This window comes from Acartia tonsa, chromosome 8 (genome assembly GCF_053477335.1).
Source record: "Acartia tonsa isolate MP-2025a chromosome 8, ASM5347733v1, whole genome shotgun sequence".
Taxonomy (NCBI): Eukaryota; Metazoa; Arthropoda; class Copepoda; order Calanoida; family Acartiidae; genus Acartia; species Acartia tonsa.
In genome coordinates this window covers 41,002,001-41,019,929 of record NC_137267.1, presented here as the reverse complement: position 1 = coordinate 41,019,929, position 17,929 = coordinate 41,002,001, and the positions used below count along the sequence as shown (strand labels likewise).

At 33.2% G+C, this 17,929-nt stretch overlaps 1 protein-coding gene and 1 non-coding gene across 2 annotated transcripts; both read left to right on the top strand.

Annotated features, from left to right (window-relative positions):
* The first annotated feature begins 5,429 nt into the window (after positions 1–5,429).
* On the top strand, positions 5,430–14,202 carry LOC145326956 (uncharacterized). Its single transcript, XM_080170410.1, has 6 exons — positions 5,430–5,803; positions 6,681–6,769; positions 9,061–9,107; positions 10,845–10,964; positions 11,209–11,251; positions 14,022–14,202. The coding sequence occupies exons 1-6, from the start codon at positions 5,695–5,697 to the stop codon at positions 14,076–14,078; spliced, it is 465 nt and encodes a 154-aa protein (XP_080026536.1). The 5' UTR covers positions 5,430–5,694; the 3' UTR covers positions 14,079–14,202.
* A 3,492-nt stretch (positions 14,203–17,694) lies between these two features.
* Positions 17,695–17,766, top strand: TRNAT-UGU (transfer RNA threonine (anticodon UGU)). The gene has a single exon. It is a non-coding gene; the product is annotated as a tRNA-Thr (tRNA).
* Positions 17,767–17,929: the final 163 nt, after the last annotated feature.

Below are 17,929 nucleotides of genomic sequence, written 5' to 3'. Positions count from 1 at the left end.
TTGCGGTTAAAGATATGTGTTTCTTTCGAAGATCATGAATTACTGACATCCCTTTTTCATTACATCTGATTTCATTTTATTTTTACTTTTTAAGTTATGACCTTCGCTACTTATGATGTTGTCATACTTGTATTCTAATTATGGCTTGGCAGCCGCACCTCAGGGAATCAACCTTTTACAATTAAACAAATAAGCTGAAAGTCTAAACCTGATCCAAATATGACAATCCCTCTTTTTTTTATTTTTTTTTCAAAGCATCTAAACGAGTTTCAATATGATGCCTAACTGCGGCTGACGCGCGGTAGCCGAGCCGTGATTGTATTAAGATAGTCAACATTTTGTCATATTTATTTGTTGCAAAAATGTACAGACGTACACATGTGCAAAAAGTTCGGGAAATTGAAAGATGCATTTTTACACGTTTGTCAACTTGATTACTTCCAGTCAGGGATTAAGGGACTATGGACGCTGAAAAATTTTCCGAGTCTAAAGTGTGAAGAGTTTATTGAGGGGGGAGGAAGTGTTGTAAATTTATGAAACCCATATGGTACCCTTCCTCCCTGATTTTAAGTACTTATCTAAGTTTATAACTAGTGTATTCTGGTTTATACCAGGGAGAAAAAGACAGAGCACAACTAAGGAAATCTGTGAACCTTTCTTATTTCTAAAATTTGACACTACCAAAGGCAGAGTTGCACATCAATAACCTTTACCAGGATCTATTGGGTTACGTATTTATAATAGGTACCCTTGGCTCCAAATTAAAGCAGTTTTTTGGTTGAAACTTTACTTATCAATTTTTGTTTTCAAATAGAAATAACTACCTAACCTGCTAGCTTTAAAATAACCTAAACCCATTCTGATTTAATGTAAAGCTTACCTGTAAATTGTTAGGAATTTTACTTTCTGGAATTAGGGAGATCTTACTGAAAAAAACGTTGCTAGGCCAATCGAGCACCAAATTTAACCCCTAATATCTATAATACAAAATAGAACGATGTCTGTCTGTCTGTTCGTTTGTAGCGATCGGGTTCTTCTTTACAGGGTAGCTTCTCATAGGTCCCGGGAAACTTTATAACTATTTTCTTGGGGGGTGGGACAAAATAAAATTTCCTCCCCCGCCAAAAAAAAATTTCTGGAGAAACTACTTCACATAAAATTAGCAGCACCAGAAATACTTTTTTTTTAATTACCTCTATGGGCAAAGCCCCTAGAGGCTAGTAGCGAAGCCGCTTGTATCTTAAAAATAAATTAAAAATAAAATAAAGAGAAGGGTCATTTTTTTCTTATGCCTAACCACTGTGGGGCCAGTACCTTAGGTGCTAAACAGAACATAATATAACCTAACCTAAACTAATTTAATGTAATAACCCAACAAACACATTTCCTCCAATACATCGATGGACAGTTAGACAAATTAATGCCAAAAATGATTAGAATAGCTGCGCTTCTTTCAAAAAAACATGTAAATAAATTTTAAAGAAAACACACCCCTGAAAATTTATACTAATATGTAAAAATAAATAAGTGGTTCTTTATTCATAATCGGGGCCTAGCTGTCCGTCAGTCCGTTCTTTCCAGTTTAGCAGGTTAACAACGCCGTATCATTTTTAATTTCATTTTTGATATTATGATTATTTCAAATCTTTGATATTACCTAAAATCTAGTAAGCTGTTTATACTTAGAAATTTGTTTACAATATCTTCTTCGATTTTCTGTTCTTTTTAATAGCTATTTATACGCTACATTAATATAATTGTACTTGTTTATCAATTATTAGTATTATCTTATCTTAATAAAATGTTCTTTAATATAGTGAAACGCGCAGCGGGCTAAAATAACGATATTACCTTATGACCCCCCCTCTACTGGATGAACGAACTAACTAATATATAAGCTCCATGTTAGCAACCCAAATTGAAGACATCTTTTTTCTTCATAATATCCACGTATATTCTATATACATTCTTGATAATAACACGGCGCTGAGGTTTTACAGTCATTAAAGTTGTTAAAAGTTAAATCAATGAGCGCGGACAGTTTCTAAAAATACTCTCACAAGTAAAAGTCTTTAAAAAGTCGTTTTTTTGTTACATATATGTACTTTTTCATATATCATATTGATGTAAGTTTAGTGATTTTAATAATTCAATAGTGAATCTACATAAATTTATCGGCCATTGTCTTATCCCTTTAGATCCTTGTATAGCATACGTGGATACATTTTTTAGGGGAAAATTTCTCGTCAATTTTGGTTGCTTAAATGGACCTCATTTTTTTTAGTGAGTCCATCAAGTCGGCTGGGAATATCACTTTATTAGAGTACATGACAATCTAGTGCAACATCCAAGTGATTCTGTATCGATTAGAAAGCATTGGTTAAAAAAATGTTTTTGATTAGTAATAATTTATACAATTTCAAATACGGGCTTTTGAAACATTCTTTAGAAACGTGATTTATTGTTCATAATTTCAAAAATGCTTAAAATAATGAAACAGCAAATATTTAATTTGTTAAAAGAATGTGTGATTTAACCCTTAACGGTCGGGGGGGGGGGGGGCGTTGAACGCCCCCCCATCCAGTTTTTTCTATCTCATTTTCTGTGTGTGAAAGATAAAGAGCCCAAACTGCTTGACTTTTTAAGTATGGGTATGACACATAAAGTTAGAATTTTTTGAATATCTCCATCCTGGAGGGCACAGGATGCCAGCAAACCTGGCAGGGTCATCCAGGTAAAGAACAAAAATTTGTTTTTGATTTAAACAAAGCATTTTATCTTACCAAAATACTAAAATATCCTCTAGTAGTACATCCTCATATTAAATACAGGTGTTCAAGTCAATTTCAGGTTCCAGGTATGATCCTGCAGGTCCTGATCCTCCAGGTCTCCAGAAATCTTTAAAATGCTCCTGTGGCCGCAATTTTTGACTTAGAGACTTCAAATTTTAAACTTAAGCTTTTCTTACATGTCTACATAATGTATTAAAATTTCATAAAGATCCGCCGCCGTTTTCCCGCCGACTGCGGCGGCTGACAGCTGCCAAATACAGCTGCGGCCGCTGAAACTTATGTTTTGATATTTCAAATATAAAATTTAAATAAAATAAACATTTTCTGCAAAAAAAATTTTCTTCTAGCTTTAAAAATAAAAAAATTACAGCCGTTTGAAATTTTTAAGTAAAAAAGGACCTAAAAACAAAGGTTGTTAAATAAAAGGGTGAAGGAAGCGGAAATTGACCTTGACTTACTTAAGGTCGGAAATTCACCATAACACAGGAGACTTGCACAAAAATTTTTAGCCCTCTAGCTCTAATAGGAACTGAGATAATGAGGGGGGGGGCGTTGAACGCCCCCCCCCCCTCCGACTGATTAAGGTGCGGCAAGGGGCCCGACTGTTAAGGGTTAATTGTTTTGTACCATGGCTTTATTATTATTTAGCACGGTGACAAGTAACTAGTAGTCCGAGAATATACTAATGTTCTTCTAAAATTACAAGGACAAAAAAAAAACTAAGTCTAATATCAAGTCTCTAAAATATCTTTGTTTTGTATATTTTTCGACAAACATTTTAAAAAATGTTTGTTAATTTTAATATAAACTCTTGCACATAATTTTTACTGTGCAGTGCATATGTCTATGATAAAAATCCTATTTTTTTATAATCAATCTCTACAATTATCAAATACTTCATGTTTTTAAAATCGAAACTTTTCTATGATTAGGGTCGGTCCGTCCGTCCGTCACAGACAGGTAGCTCTTTTCGATAATTTAAACAGGTTAGAATTGTCCTATCGATTCCAAACTTTGCATGTTGATTCCTGTAGTAGTTAGGTACGATTTAGAAATCGTGGCAACTCTATAATAGTTACCAGAATATCCGTTGATTGTTGATTTTTTACTTTTTTTTAGCAACAAATGATAAACAAGTGTGATAAAATTATCCAATTAATCTGATTTTTGAAATACTGATTCCTAAGACAACAAAGTACAATGTAATAGGCGATGCATCTATATAATCAAGTCCTAAAAATGTAAGTATTTCCTTGTATTTACCCATTTATTCAACAAATCTATTTAAAATATTGTTTCTACTTTTATACATTTAAATTCTAATTATTCAGTTCTGACACTCTACTACGAGTGTTAAAGTTCATTTGTCCCACCGTTTTAGAGCTTCGATTTTATGGATGTTGTCATCCTTGTTTTTTAAAAAATAAGTATTATTACAAGCCCTTTACTCTTGCGTATATTATATATGTAATTGTACTTGATTTTAAATTTATTTTGTGATTTATAAGTTTAAAATTGCATTTTAGTTATAAACTTACAAATGAAATAAAAAACAATTATTGAAATACAAAATTTTATAACCATTTAATTTGATAAATAGCTGTACATTTTTTTGTTTTAATAAAACGTTTTTACTTCATGAAAATGTTAACTATGAATCAGAATATGAAAAAGTAGATTGGCAAGTTTGGTCTAGTTAGTTTTGGACCTTAAAAGTTACTGTTGGCTTCCTCTCTAACCTCTAAGGGTCTTCAAAGAAATATCCACCGCAATTATTCAACTTTTAAAAATGTAAAAAAAAAGATATATTTACTCACCTATCCCCTGTGGGATGACCACACTTATTAGCCTAAACATCGCTCGGAATTAACTCCTAACTAAAATGCAAAAATTCCACATTCTTTGAGATCTTATTGGACATACAGATAACATAAATCAAGATGATTGCTCATATAATATTGATTGATAACAATTCTTCCAAGCAGGATTTGAAAACCCCATTTTAACACATTAAATTTATTTTTAAATTTTGCTTAGTTGAAACTAATGAAACAAGATATTTAAAATTTTGTAACACCTCTCCTCAAACTTGAAAATGATTAAGCAAGGACTTCTCTGATGAAATAAGAAAAAAAATCTTCAGTTCTTGTCAATGTAGCTTTTGAAGTATATACAGTGATTAGTACTTTGTTACATTTTTTTGAGTTTTACAATAAAAAAAATAGCGGCCAATTATAAATGCGGTTAGCTGTAGCTGCTATTATAAATAGTGATTATTTCTTGCACAGCGGTGGCAGCTGAAATAAAAAATGGCTGTGTGGAATTACCAAAAAATATAAGCTTTTAAAAGATGCCGGACATATTTGCTATTTAAGGGGAAATATGAAATTATCTTCATATGAAATTATACACCCCCCCCCCAGTCACTTTCGCAACAAATTTTTAATAGCGAAGCTACTCTATAATTCGAAATGTCCGTCCGTCTGTCAATCAATCACGAAGTTGGAGAAACCTGATTTTCTCAGCTCATATAAAATATAGGAGGCTGAAATTTTCAGGGATTAAATATGTTAACATTGTTCCTATTTTCACCTATTTTCATTAAGATTCGTCAATTAATTGGGGTGCTAGATCAAGTTCATTTTTTCAGGATATCCACCATCCATAATTTTGAGCTTCGCTACTTACGGATGTTGTCATCCTTGTTTCTTTCTTTTTCAAGATTAAAATCTTTTAGCCTTTTTCATCTAAAGTGTTCCCAGAGGAATTTAAAGGCGCAGACAATTTATTTTTGTACTTTAATAATTACACAAGTATCTTAATATCCCATAAACTTTACAATAGTTGGATGCACATTATTTAGTCGACAAGTAAAAGAAAAATTAAATTTCAGATCCTCACCATGTGTCCTTTCTTGTCGAGTTGTTCTCTAAGTTGTACAGCTGTCCCGAGTACAACAAAACAAATTCTGTACTTTGATGACTTTGAACACAGTACATGCTGCTCATCGGGTGAGTTAGTTTATTTTTTAGTTTTATTAGAAGAGCTAGGCAGCAGCGCTTTTGGCCAATAGAGAAGGTTTAAAGTTGAGGCTCACTTGCGGCTGAGGCGCGGCTGCAGAGTCCACAGGTGGATTTAAAAAAAAAATAGCGTCGCTGCTCGCTGGTGAGGCAAAATTGTATTTATAAAAAATCCTCCAAAATAACATAAAAAATCTACGAAAATTTCATGAATCTTATGTTATTAACCCTTTTATGATTTTATTTAATTTTTGTAGATTTTTTTAATGCAATTTTTGAGGATTTTTCACAAAAACAATTTCACCTCGCCGACGCCAGCGAGCAGCGACCCTAATTCTTTTTTTTTTTTTTTATAAAATCCACCTTTGTTTATTAGCGTAGCTTATCTATAATCAAATTATGTCCATAATTTTTTTTCTTGCTTACTAGGGTTTTAAACTTAATGAACTGAAATTTTTTTATTAATGTTAGTTTTAAATCATTTTACTTCACACACTTTTGTGCTTTAACAACCAAAAAAATTTTATTTCTCAATATTTGTAATAGTAAAGTAAATCATTTGATAACTATGGCAAAATTATAAACTAAAAGAAAAATGCAATACGGTATTAATGTCTACATCAGAGCTGCTGTAAGTGTATTTGTGTGACTTGGTCTAATCTCTTTAATTTTGGGATGGGTAAGATATCTTAATTGGTTAGTGGAGAGATTCAAAACTGGTGGCTGAAAATCGGCAAAAAATTGTTCCACTACCTTAGAAGGCCTTTTCTGCTTGAAACATTGTTGAGAAACAATCGGCAATAGAAAGAAACTTAGATATTTTTTGGCTTTGTTGGATGTGAACTCAATAATTCTTGTTTATTTTCAGTGCGAAGTTGGTCTGAAGTAAACTTTTTATTTGGAGAACCATCACGCAACCTCATCAAGGGCAGAGGAGGGGAAATTGATCCTAGTTCAGTAAGTTTATGTTTACCACAGGGAGGAGGAAGGGAACAATTGAGAATAAATTTATTTTCCCCATTTATGTTTAGAAAACAGTATTTAAATGAGTTTATTAAAAATATTAATTTATCTTCTGTTGTTCTATCCTCTTTTCTAGGGTTTGGCCGGATATCCGGCCATTTTCGATATCCGGCCGGTTACTGGATATTGAAACTATCCAAATACCGGATATCCGGCTGATTTTTTTCTGCCGGATATCCGGTAATTTGCCGGATATCGAGCGTTGGCCAGATATTCTGCCGGATACCGGATATTGAAACTATCCAGATACCGGATATCCGGTATCCGGCCAAAAAAAGTATTCGGCCCAACCCTACTCTTTTCAGATTTTTTTATTAACAGAACTTAAAGTAATAGTTTTGGTGTTTTTGTGTCAACATACAATTTTAATTTTTTGCAATTTTCATCATAAAATTTTTTTTGAGAAAAAACATATATTTGAGTTGATGCTTATTTTAGGTTAGTTTTAGTAAATGTTAGAATAGCCCCGCTAGAAATAAATTTGTCAAAACTAGAAATGAGGGTGGTGTGGGGTTTGTGTTCAATTCTAGTACAAAATCCTTTGGAAAGGGAATGGTGCATAGAGTTTCATAGAAAAAATATTCCAAACACTAAAAGAAAGAAAGTAACGTTAGATATTTTGATTCTATATTTTTCTTTGGATTAAAATCCTCTTGATTTCAATCTATGGATTTGATTTAGTTTGAAGATAATTGTTCTTCCATTTACTTCAATCTACATTTGTGCCATCAGTTGTAATCTAGACGTCGTGGAGAGAGGTCCTCAGAGACGCATGCTCTGTGCGGGTGCACAGCTGAATTTTTTTCAGCTAGCTGCGGCACTTTTAGCTCAATTGATATTTATACGGGCTAATCAAAGTGCTCCCATTTTCCAAAATGTGTGCAGATATTGTCATCAAATTATTATATACCAAGAAGTAACCTCTCAACCATCAAAGAGACAGTGAAAAAATTCGGTTTTTAAATGTATTCACACATCTGAACCCATTAACCCTCACCACCCTCCTAGTGAAATTCAACGCTTTGATCGTTGATACTAGCTGTCTTGAAATAGAAGCCAGAGTGGAAAAGAAGAGCAAAGGGGAAGAAATTGGAGAAATTCACCACCCCTTTTTCGGTTGCAACTCCTGCTTTGCAGTTTCTCTAAGCCCACCCCCATGGCTAATCTTAATTAAGAAGAAGAATGGGGGAAGGGGTAATTAATTTTACCTTTTGAACCTTGGTCAGGGTTACCCATGGATCTTATTACAATAAACTGGGTGTTGTAACAAAGAAACAGATATTAATGACACTGTAAAAATGTAAATTTTCCCAGCAATAGCAAGTTTTTGGACATCTGTGGATTTGTCTGCAAAGTTATTCTGAGAAAGTACTTCATACTGCAGAAGAGGAGTTCTGTTTTGTGTGCTGAAGCTGCATTTTTATAATTTATGCATATTTTCCCATAGAGTAGTACTATGGATGCCTATAGAGTAGTACTATAGATGCCCATGGAGTAGTACCATGGATGATGTCTGGTCAATGGAGCAGTACCATAGCTGGATGAAACAATTTTACAACAACCTGATGCTTCCTGTGGAGTAGTACCAAGAAGGAAGACAATATTATGTTGTTTATGGAGTAGTACCATAAATTCTTCTTATTAGATGAATCATAAATAAGTTAAACATGATAATAATAACATTAATTTTATCAAAATGTAGCTATTAGAACAAAAACATTATTTTATTTTGTATTGTGCATGTACAATCTTAGTTATTTATGTATGGTATTTTCCTCAAGATGAAATATATCATTTAAAACACAAACACATTTGTGCCAATATCATATTACTGCTTCAAATTTTAGAATTGATATTAAGATTAATTATAGTTATATTCCTCTTCCCCTATTTCTGTTTATTCCTATTTCGTTGTTTAAGATATTTGGCGGTTTCCTTCAAAGTGCCTAGTTGAGCATAGAAACATCCAGAAACTTTTGGCTATAATAGTTAGGTTATAGTGGGTAATTTTTATCCTTAAAAAGTTAGGTCCCCCAGGTATAGACCCTAAATCAGGATTAGAGCCACCTACAGGGGTTAGGCATGGGGAAAAAATACTAAATCCATCCCATTCAAAAATAATTGGAAGGTGGGGTGTTCCAGAGCTCGATAGACACATGGATGGAAAGCACCAAATATTTATTACTGCACCACACTATTAACCTAACCTAAAATTGCTTGTTTAGAACATGTTATGCTGCCGCCTATCAGGAGGTACTTGTGATGACCAAGGGTAAGCTTTCAACCAGGGGCTATAGTATTTTACCAGCCCCTTTATTAGCAACTATCCACAACGTCCAAAGCCTCTAGGGGCATATTGGAAAGTAAGAGTGTTCACTGCTGAATACAATATATTTAGGGAAGGGAATAATATTTTTCGAAGAGGTTATTTCTCTTGGGAATGTGTATACCTACATTCTCTAAAATAGATAAAAACCTGCCCAGAACCTATATTTAGCTTTGCTGAAAAGGTAAACTAGTAGTCTTAAGGTATTGAATACAAAAATGTCTAAGAATCTACCTTTATATACAATCGGCTGCGCCCTTAGCATGTAAGACCCTTGCTTTCGAAAGGGGAAGAAAGGGTCAGAAGATAGTTAAAAACCATCCCAATATTTAAATTACCAAAAGATTAAACCTTAAACCTGTAATTTATTAATTTTTTTATAAACGGTCCTGATTACCTATTAATCTTTAATAAATTGTATTATTATGACTTAAAATCAATCATACAAAATATACACTTTATACAAATCATAATTTATTTAAAAATGTATTATATAATTAATAATAAATGCAAGAATAACAACATCCAAAGGTAGCAGCACTGCTTATAGTTCGTGGAAATCAAAAAATCTTAAACATAACAGACAGTCAGCCTGAATGAGTGAGTTAGATGCTCAGTTGTCAAGTGTATTTTTACAAAAAAAAAGAGCAGCCTATTTTCGAGATTTCCATTGGTCCAGGAATGGTTTTAGGCTATGAGGTTTGGTTCCTAAATGAAAGGGCGTGCTGCTAGCTATATTATATACCTGTAGTATGTCACAGGCGCCAGAAATTTAAAATATAAGCAACTTTTTAATGTACAGGGTGTTTTTTTTTAATGGAACAAAAGATTGCTTAATATAACCCACTTGCCATTAACAGAAATTAATAATCTATATATTAATTTCTTCATTGTGTTGGGGAGTTTTGTATACGAAAAAAAAATTGTCGATTTTCAACAAATTATGCCTTAAAAACCGGCTTTTCCAAAGTACCTATTTTTGGAAGATTTTTGGATCATGACCAATTTAAAGAGTGTGCAAAAATGCATACATTTTTGAAAATCAAATTGTGCGGCTTGTGTTAATAGTAGAAAAATGCTACGCATACTGTTAGAATTGTCATAAACTCTAGTTTTTTGAAATATATGTATCATATTTATGCTATTTGTAGTATAGAAGCTACGTTAGAAAATGGATGCTGTGAGTATTGGTGCAAAAAATATGACGTAACAAAACAAATTAGCCAATGAGAGGCCACTATAAATTTTACCATTGGTCAATAACGGCCTCTCATTGGCTAATTTTTTTTGTTACGTCATATTTTTTGCACCAATACTCACAGCATCTAGAAAATGTGAAAAAGGTTGAAAAGTTTTAATAAGTTGGGACATTTTACCACGTAGCTCCTATACTATACTTAGCACAGAAATAGTTCTTAAACACCCAAAAACTAGAGTTTATGACGATCCTAACGATATGCATACCATTTTTCTACGATTAACACAAGCCGCACAATTATTCAAAATGAATAACTACAGTATTCAAATAAATAACTACAGGGTGTCTATTTAAGGTTGCAACAAAGTTTTTCAGTATCAAATATTTAAACATATTTTTTCTCTAAAATAACAGTTCAGTTCTGCTTTTATTTCGAAAAGCCTATTATTGCTACGCTACTTTTCTGACAATGAAACTATATTTAGATGTTCTGAGTATTGGAGTTACCCCAGCACATATAACCCAGAGATGTGCCAGAAATGTAAGGATAAAAAAGCTTTGCTCAACATTTGTAGAGAAAAAAAGAAAAACTGCTCTAAAGAAAGGTAGATTTTAATTTTAAAAAGTAAAATTTTTCTACCATTAGGGTCTTGCAACAGTGCACTTTTGGGAAAATAGATAAAAAATATAATACAATATTTAAATGGTTTTGCCAACGGGGGGGGGGGGGGACTCCCACGAAAATGTTGAACCCCCCTTAATTTTTACAAGGGCTTGATACTCGCCCTTGTACACGCATCTTTTATCAACATTTAAATTTTTTTTGGAAATTACAATTTTTTTTTCTAGCGATGATTTGTACAAGAAAGTTTTTATCAACAGCATGCTTAAGGTAAACAGATACATTACTTATTGTAAAGTAGCCCTGTAAAAAAATAGTGTCGTTATTATGTCAACACTCAACATATCTATGTAGCTATAATTTCATTCGATTGTAAATATGGCAATTTTTTAAGACCATATATTGAAAATAATATTTTAAAAATAGCATTATAATATGATTTCATCCAAGACCACTTTACATAAACTATTGAAATTGCATATCAAATCGAAATAACGTCAACAATTCTTCTGCTACTTTGTTCATTTGTTCCTAAGTTCATTTATTCATCTGCAAACAAAAACAAAAAGGTTTTGTGATTTTTATTTTTTTTTTGGTTTAATATCAAAACTATTCTGATGGACTCAAGCCATGCGGGGCTTACTAAACCATCAATAATATAACCCAAATTAAACATCAAGATACTTTTTATTCTTTTTAAGTTAAATACTTATTAAGTATATATTATGAATAAACAAATATAAAATAAATGCATTAATTCTTAAAAAATTAAAATCAATAAATCACTGTGGTGTGATGTTATCATATGCAACTATAGTTAGAATGTTGATAGACCAAGAATGACTATTTATTTTTGTTGTTTCTCGTCAAAACTCATCTATCAATAATTGATATGCAATTTCAATACTTTGTGGCAACTATATAATATTAAAAAATATATCCTTTAACAAAATTCTGAGCTTATGCAAGCCAATATTCAAATAGTCTGCTAGTATTTGTGTTGGCTATGTTTAATAAGAGATATAAGTTTTCCGGAATTTTAATGTAGGGAGGAGATTTGAAATCTGCATCAAATTTTAAGGATTTTTTATAAAATTCGTTTTTTGTATAATTCTTTATCTATAAGCGGAAATACAAATTAAGTTAATTAATTTTGGCATCCATGATTGGTGGATTTAAAAAATCAGCGCTCTGATTGGATGTCGTACATCATTCAACCAATTAGAGCGCAGGTAGTTTAAAATCCACCTATCCTATTGGTCAAAATTAATTAACTTAATATGTATTTCCGCTTTTAGATAAAGAATTATACAAAAAACGAATTTTATAAAAAAATCCGTATCTACTGCAGTTCATGGTAAAATATTGCTGGTAACGAGTGCTTCGTGTTTCCTGGCAATATTAGAAGCTTTCTGGATCTAGCATAACAAGATATATTGCTGGAGCTACCAATGTTTAACTTTCCTGGTTGCTGGCAATTTATGCATATTCCTGGCCACTGGCATGTTTGAAATATTCCTGTTAAAAAGCAATATTTCCCTTTTTAATTCCCATTTCCCTTTTAATACACTTACCCCACAATTAGAGGTTTATAAGATTCACTCTACTCGAAGTGGCTTTTGGCATGTTTGTCTGATTTGGGAGGGAGGGTAGTGGTGTTTCTCTGTACTAATTGTGGGAGTTAGGATAAGGTATATATTTTGCTCCGTTCTACAACAATTTATAGTAAATTAAAAACCGTAAACTGATCAAATACAAATAATGAATTAGAGAGAGGTGTGGGGTGAGACAAGACAAATATGATAAACAAATATTCCGTATTTCTGATTTTTATCTACAGTTAATAATACAACGTTTACGTAGGCATAAAAAGTAACAATATAAAAGTAGTCAGGAAAAACTTTAAGGGTAATAGGTCCTGGGAAGGTTTTTAACTATTTTAGTTGATTTGGAAGTCTAAAAAGGGGAGGCAATAGAATTATTTGAAATAAAAATCTCCCGCCATAATCTAATTACCTTCATAGTTTCACTTAAATCAATATCTACCAATATATGAATTATTAAGATTGAAGCTTTTCTTATCATGGTCTGTATGTCACAGTTACGCCACTAGAATTGTTGGTGTTATCCTCTTAAATTTTTTTTTTCAATTTTAAAAATTTTGGTCCCCCCCTCCCCCCCAACTAAACCATCAAACCTGGCCGCAGCACTTTTTTTATAATCAGGTAATTTTATGTTACAGGGGCTGGTATTAAGTTTTGCATTGTATAGGCGTTCAAAATCGTTGGTTTTACTGTTTGATTTCTAAACCTCACTTAGAAAAAAAAATAATTTATTAATACGATGAAAATTACGAATTTATCTCCCCCACTTTTCAATATATTATAAAAATAAAAAGGCGCGCCAAAATTTGGCATGAAAGTGGATATTAAGATAGAAACAGTTAAATTTATAGATAAAGACCCAACTCTCCTATATCCTTCCCTCACCTTTATTAATAAAATAATTGAAGCAACTGTCCCTTATTAATCATTGCTGTTTACCCCCTAAGAAAATGTGATAAGGGGTATGGGGTAAAAACTCCTGTAAGCCAGTAATCTTCTCTCATTGCTGGTAACCTGGAAAATTTGCAGATTGCCAGCTAACAGGAACCTAGAATTTAGGGGAATATGCGTGCTGCTGGATCCAGGAATCTTTTAATATTGCCAGAAACCAGAAAGCATTCGTTACCAGCAATATTTTACCATGAACTGCAGTAGATCCAAAAATCCTTAAAATTTGATGCAGATTTCAAATCTCCTCCCTACATTAAAATTCCGGAAAACTTATATATCTTAATGTTCAATAAGATTTATCTGCTAGAGATTATTTCATTCAGCGGCATTTTATAAAAGCCAAAATAAGAAAAGTTGCATAGGTTCCATTACCCAAAGTACAAGACAGCCAGAAACATGCATTTAGATCAATTATCATATCCCTATAACCATGTTATATTAAATGTGATCATATTGCTTCTGAGTCTAACATGATTTTTTTTCAGAAATCCGAGGAACGAGTTCGAGAGCAAATAACAAAATCATTTGCAAACTTCTTTTGATTAATATATTTGATAATATTAGATTTTTAACATTTTCAAGCAAAATTATTCTATAGATAACAATTGCCAACTATCATTTATTTGGGACTTTCAACCTTCAACTTAAATTGAAACATAAAAGATAATAGTTCTCGCATCGTATCATAAACAGCTTTTCGCGGATATAGAATATTTTATATTCGTAGAAAGCTGGATATAATACGATGCTAGACAATGACATAGTTTTTTTTCGTATGGATGAGAACCGGTTCCTATCCACCGGATTCGAATGAATACGAGAAAAGGATTTACCGCAAATCAATTATTGACCATTGAAAACTCTGTCACGAAAAAATCAGGTATCGTAAGTAGTTTTTCAACACAAGTAAAGGATAAGTTATATGAGCTGCATTTTTTTACAATATTACTGCTGCGCTACTTATGGACGTGATAGTCTTTTTTGTTTTGTATTTATAAAATTGAGATTGAGAAGGACAGACAAATATTAATTTTTATCTTTGTAAGTTCTTTTTTTGTAATTAAAAAAATTACTAATTTGTTTATTTATTTCATCTTTTAAAGCAAAAATTTATTTAACTTATACAGTTAGGGAGTTGAATATATTTTTATAGAAGCAGAAATATAATCTATGATTATGGTTTGGACCCTCTAAAACTGTAATCTACACTTCCACTTTCCCCTCTCTTGGTGAAGATATCTTCAACGCCGATACGATTTTTGAAATATAAGATTCCACTTTTGTCTCTCTTGTTAAAGATATCTTCACCAAGAGAGGCAAAAGTGGAATCTTAAATTTCAAAAATCATATCGGCGTTGAAGATATCTTCACCAAGAGAGGGGAAAGTGGAATCTTACATTTCAAAAATCGTATCGGCGTTGAAGATATCTTCACCAAGAGAGGGGAAAGTAGAATCTTATATTTCAAAAATCGTATCGGCGTTGAAGATATCTTCACCAAGAGAGGGGAAAGTGGAAAGGTAGATTACAGTTTTAGAGGGTCCAAACCATAATCATAGATTATATTTCTGCTTCTATAAAAATGGATTCAACTCCCTAACTGTTATATGTAAAATATTGAAAAATACCAATATAAAGGGTGAGAAAAAAAATGCGTAGATTTTTAAAATTCAAATTGCGCGGCTTGTGTTAATAGTAGAAAAATGTTACGCATACCATTAGCACCGATAAGAAGTCTTTTTTTGGAAATATAAGAACGATTCCTCTGCTACGTATAGTTAGGGAGCTACATGTTAAAATGTCCCAACTGAGTTGAAACTTGACTTGCGAGTAAATTTTGGGACATTTTACCACCTAGCTCCTAGATTATTTGTAGCACAGGAACCGTTCTTATATTTCCAAAAAAATACAGTTCATAGCGGTTCTAACGGTATGCGTAACATTTTTCTACCATTAACACAAGCCGCGCAATTTGAATTTGAAAAATGTACGCACGTCTTTTTGCAAGAATTATTGTCTAATATTTACTAATATACTCGCAAGTCAAGTTTTAAGTCAGTTGGGACATTTTAACACGTAGCTCCCTAACTATACGTAGCAGAGAAACCGTTCTTATATTTCCAAAAAATACAGTTCATAGCGGTTCTAATGGTATGCCTAACATTGTTCTACTAATAACACAAGCCGCGCAATTTGAATTTTAAAAATCTACGCATTTTTTTTGCTCACCCTTTATGTTTAGGATTATAATGTAAGACTTTATTCTTTACGGTTTTTCAAATCAACATCTTTTCTAAGGGAATAAAAACGGTTATTGTTTTATAGATTTTGTCCACTGGAACGTAAGTAAACTATCACAAACATCTAATTTATACAGGCCCTAAAGAATTATTCAATTACTTATGTTTCTGCGGTCTTTTGTCTATTAAACAGGATGACAACATCCATAAGTAGCGAAGCAAGAATAATCATGGAATGGACAAATAGATAAAGTGGGTTTTAGTGCAGATGTTCAGTTATCTTAAAAGAGAGAAAGAATATGCAAAAACTCAAAGAAAATGGGGAAACTCCTAGAAGATAAGGTTTTTTTTGTAAAGAGTAGATGACGTACTGACACTAACAAAGTGAATTATAGAGAAGCTTTGCTATTAAAAAACTAAAAGAAGTAGTGTATATTTTTTTCAGGGTTCGGAAGCCGCAGCCGCAGCCTCAGCCTCAGCCACCATCAGCCGCGCGGCTTACGAGAAGCCTCAAAATCAGCCGCGCGGCTTCCTCAGCCACCCAATAAGCCTCAGCCTTAGTCGCGGCCGCGCGGCTTAAAGAAAACATAAGCCACTGTAAGCCTCAGCCGCATTCAGCCACTGTAAGCCTCAGCCACTGTAAGCCTCAGCCACAAAACTCCAATTCAGCCACATTAAGCCTCAGCCGCACTAAGCCTCATTCAGCCAACGCCCCTCTAAGCCTCAGCCGCAATCAGCCGCGCGGCTTATAGTTGGGGAAGCCTCAGCCACACTCAGCCGCGCGGCTGTTAATAATTTGAAGCCGCAGCCGCACTCAGCCGCGCGGCTTCAAGAAAGCCTCAGCCGCAGCTGCAAAGTTATGATTATGCCGCAGCCGCAGCCGCAGCTTAATTTTTTAAATTCAGCCGCAGCTTTGACACAGCCGCGCGGCTGAGATATTGTAAGCCCCAGCCGCAGCCGCAGGTGCTAAATTAGTACAAGCCTCAGCCGTCAATTCAGCCGCGGGGCTTAATTTTCATTTAATTTTGTCTGTCTGAAGCTTAAGATCTCAGCAACCACTGAACTGACAATGTTGTCCTTCTCAGGAATCCTTTTACTAAAGTAACAGGATGTCTGTGTGTCTGTGTATCTGTGTGTCTGTACCGAAGGATCTCTCTAACCGCTGAACCGATCGGGTTCTCCTTAACAGGGTAGCTTCTCATAGGTCCTGGGAAGGTTTATAACTATTTTTTTGGGGGTGGGACACCCCCAACCCCCCAAAAAAATTAAAATCCCCCCCCCTCAAAAAAAGAAATTTTTTTTTAAATTTTTAAAACTAAAATTAAAAATGAGGGGGGAGGCCCCCCCCCCTAAAAAAAAAATTCCCCCCTCCCAAAAAAAATTTTTTTACTTTTTTTTAAAAATTTAAAATAAGAAATTGGGTTATTAAATTTGACTCTCTCTCTTCCTCAAGTGCCCCCTAGAGGCCTCTAGGGGCGTAGCCGCTAGTTATATATATATTGACATTGGATGGTTTTGAGCTAATTTTGGGGTGGGGGTCAGACATTTCCATCGCCAAAAAATAATTTTTTTAAATGTTATACTTTTAAATTTTTTTATATTCTTTTATAAAAATTTTATCTTAAGTTTTTTTTAAAATTACAACATAGAAACTACCATCTCGAACAACTACAAAAAGTTTGAACCTGTAATGTCTTCTACACTGTTATGCCGGGGTTATAAGTTCGAATTTCACCAGGAGCAATACGTTTTTGAACGTTGATACTTATGAATATTATTGAATACTATTTATAGGGTAACTGCCCTACTGACGTACGTTTGCCTAATTTTATTGTTTTTAAAAGATACAAATTTTTCAGAATTTACTTAATATTCACTATGAATTTGTATTATCTTAAATTTTTTTTCTTGTACAAGTGGCCTATTTAGCTCAATGGTAGAGCACTCGTCTTGTAAACTAGGGACCGTGAGTTCAAACCTCACAGGGGGCAATCAATTTTTGTGATACTCAAGTTATATAGTAGCTTCTCTATTATTTTTCCGTTTAGGTACGCAATACTTGTTCTATATAATTAAGCTTCTCCTACTTAGATATTTCTTCAATTTTAAATGTATTTAATACTTTGTGGTTGATGAGAGACACTGAAAAAGTTA

Excerpts from the sequence above, each read along its gene's own strand:
- LOC145326956 (XM_080170410.1), top strand. The coding sequence starts at position 5,695 with ATGTGTCCTTTCTTGTCGAGTTGTTCTCTAAGTTGTACAGCTGTCCCG. Across the intron at positions 6,770-9,060 it reads GGGAAATTGATCCTAGTTCA|AACATGTTATGCTGCCGCCT; the intron begins GTAAGTTTATGT and ends TTGCTTGTTTAG. Across the intron at positions 11,252-14,021 it reads TTATCAACAGCATGCTTAAG|AAATCCGAGGAACGAGTTCG; the intron begins GTAAACAGATAC and ends ATTTTTTTTCAG.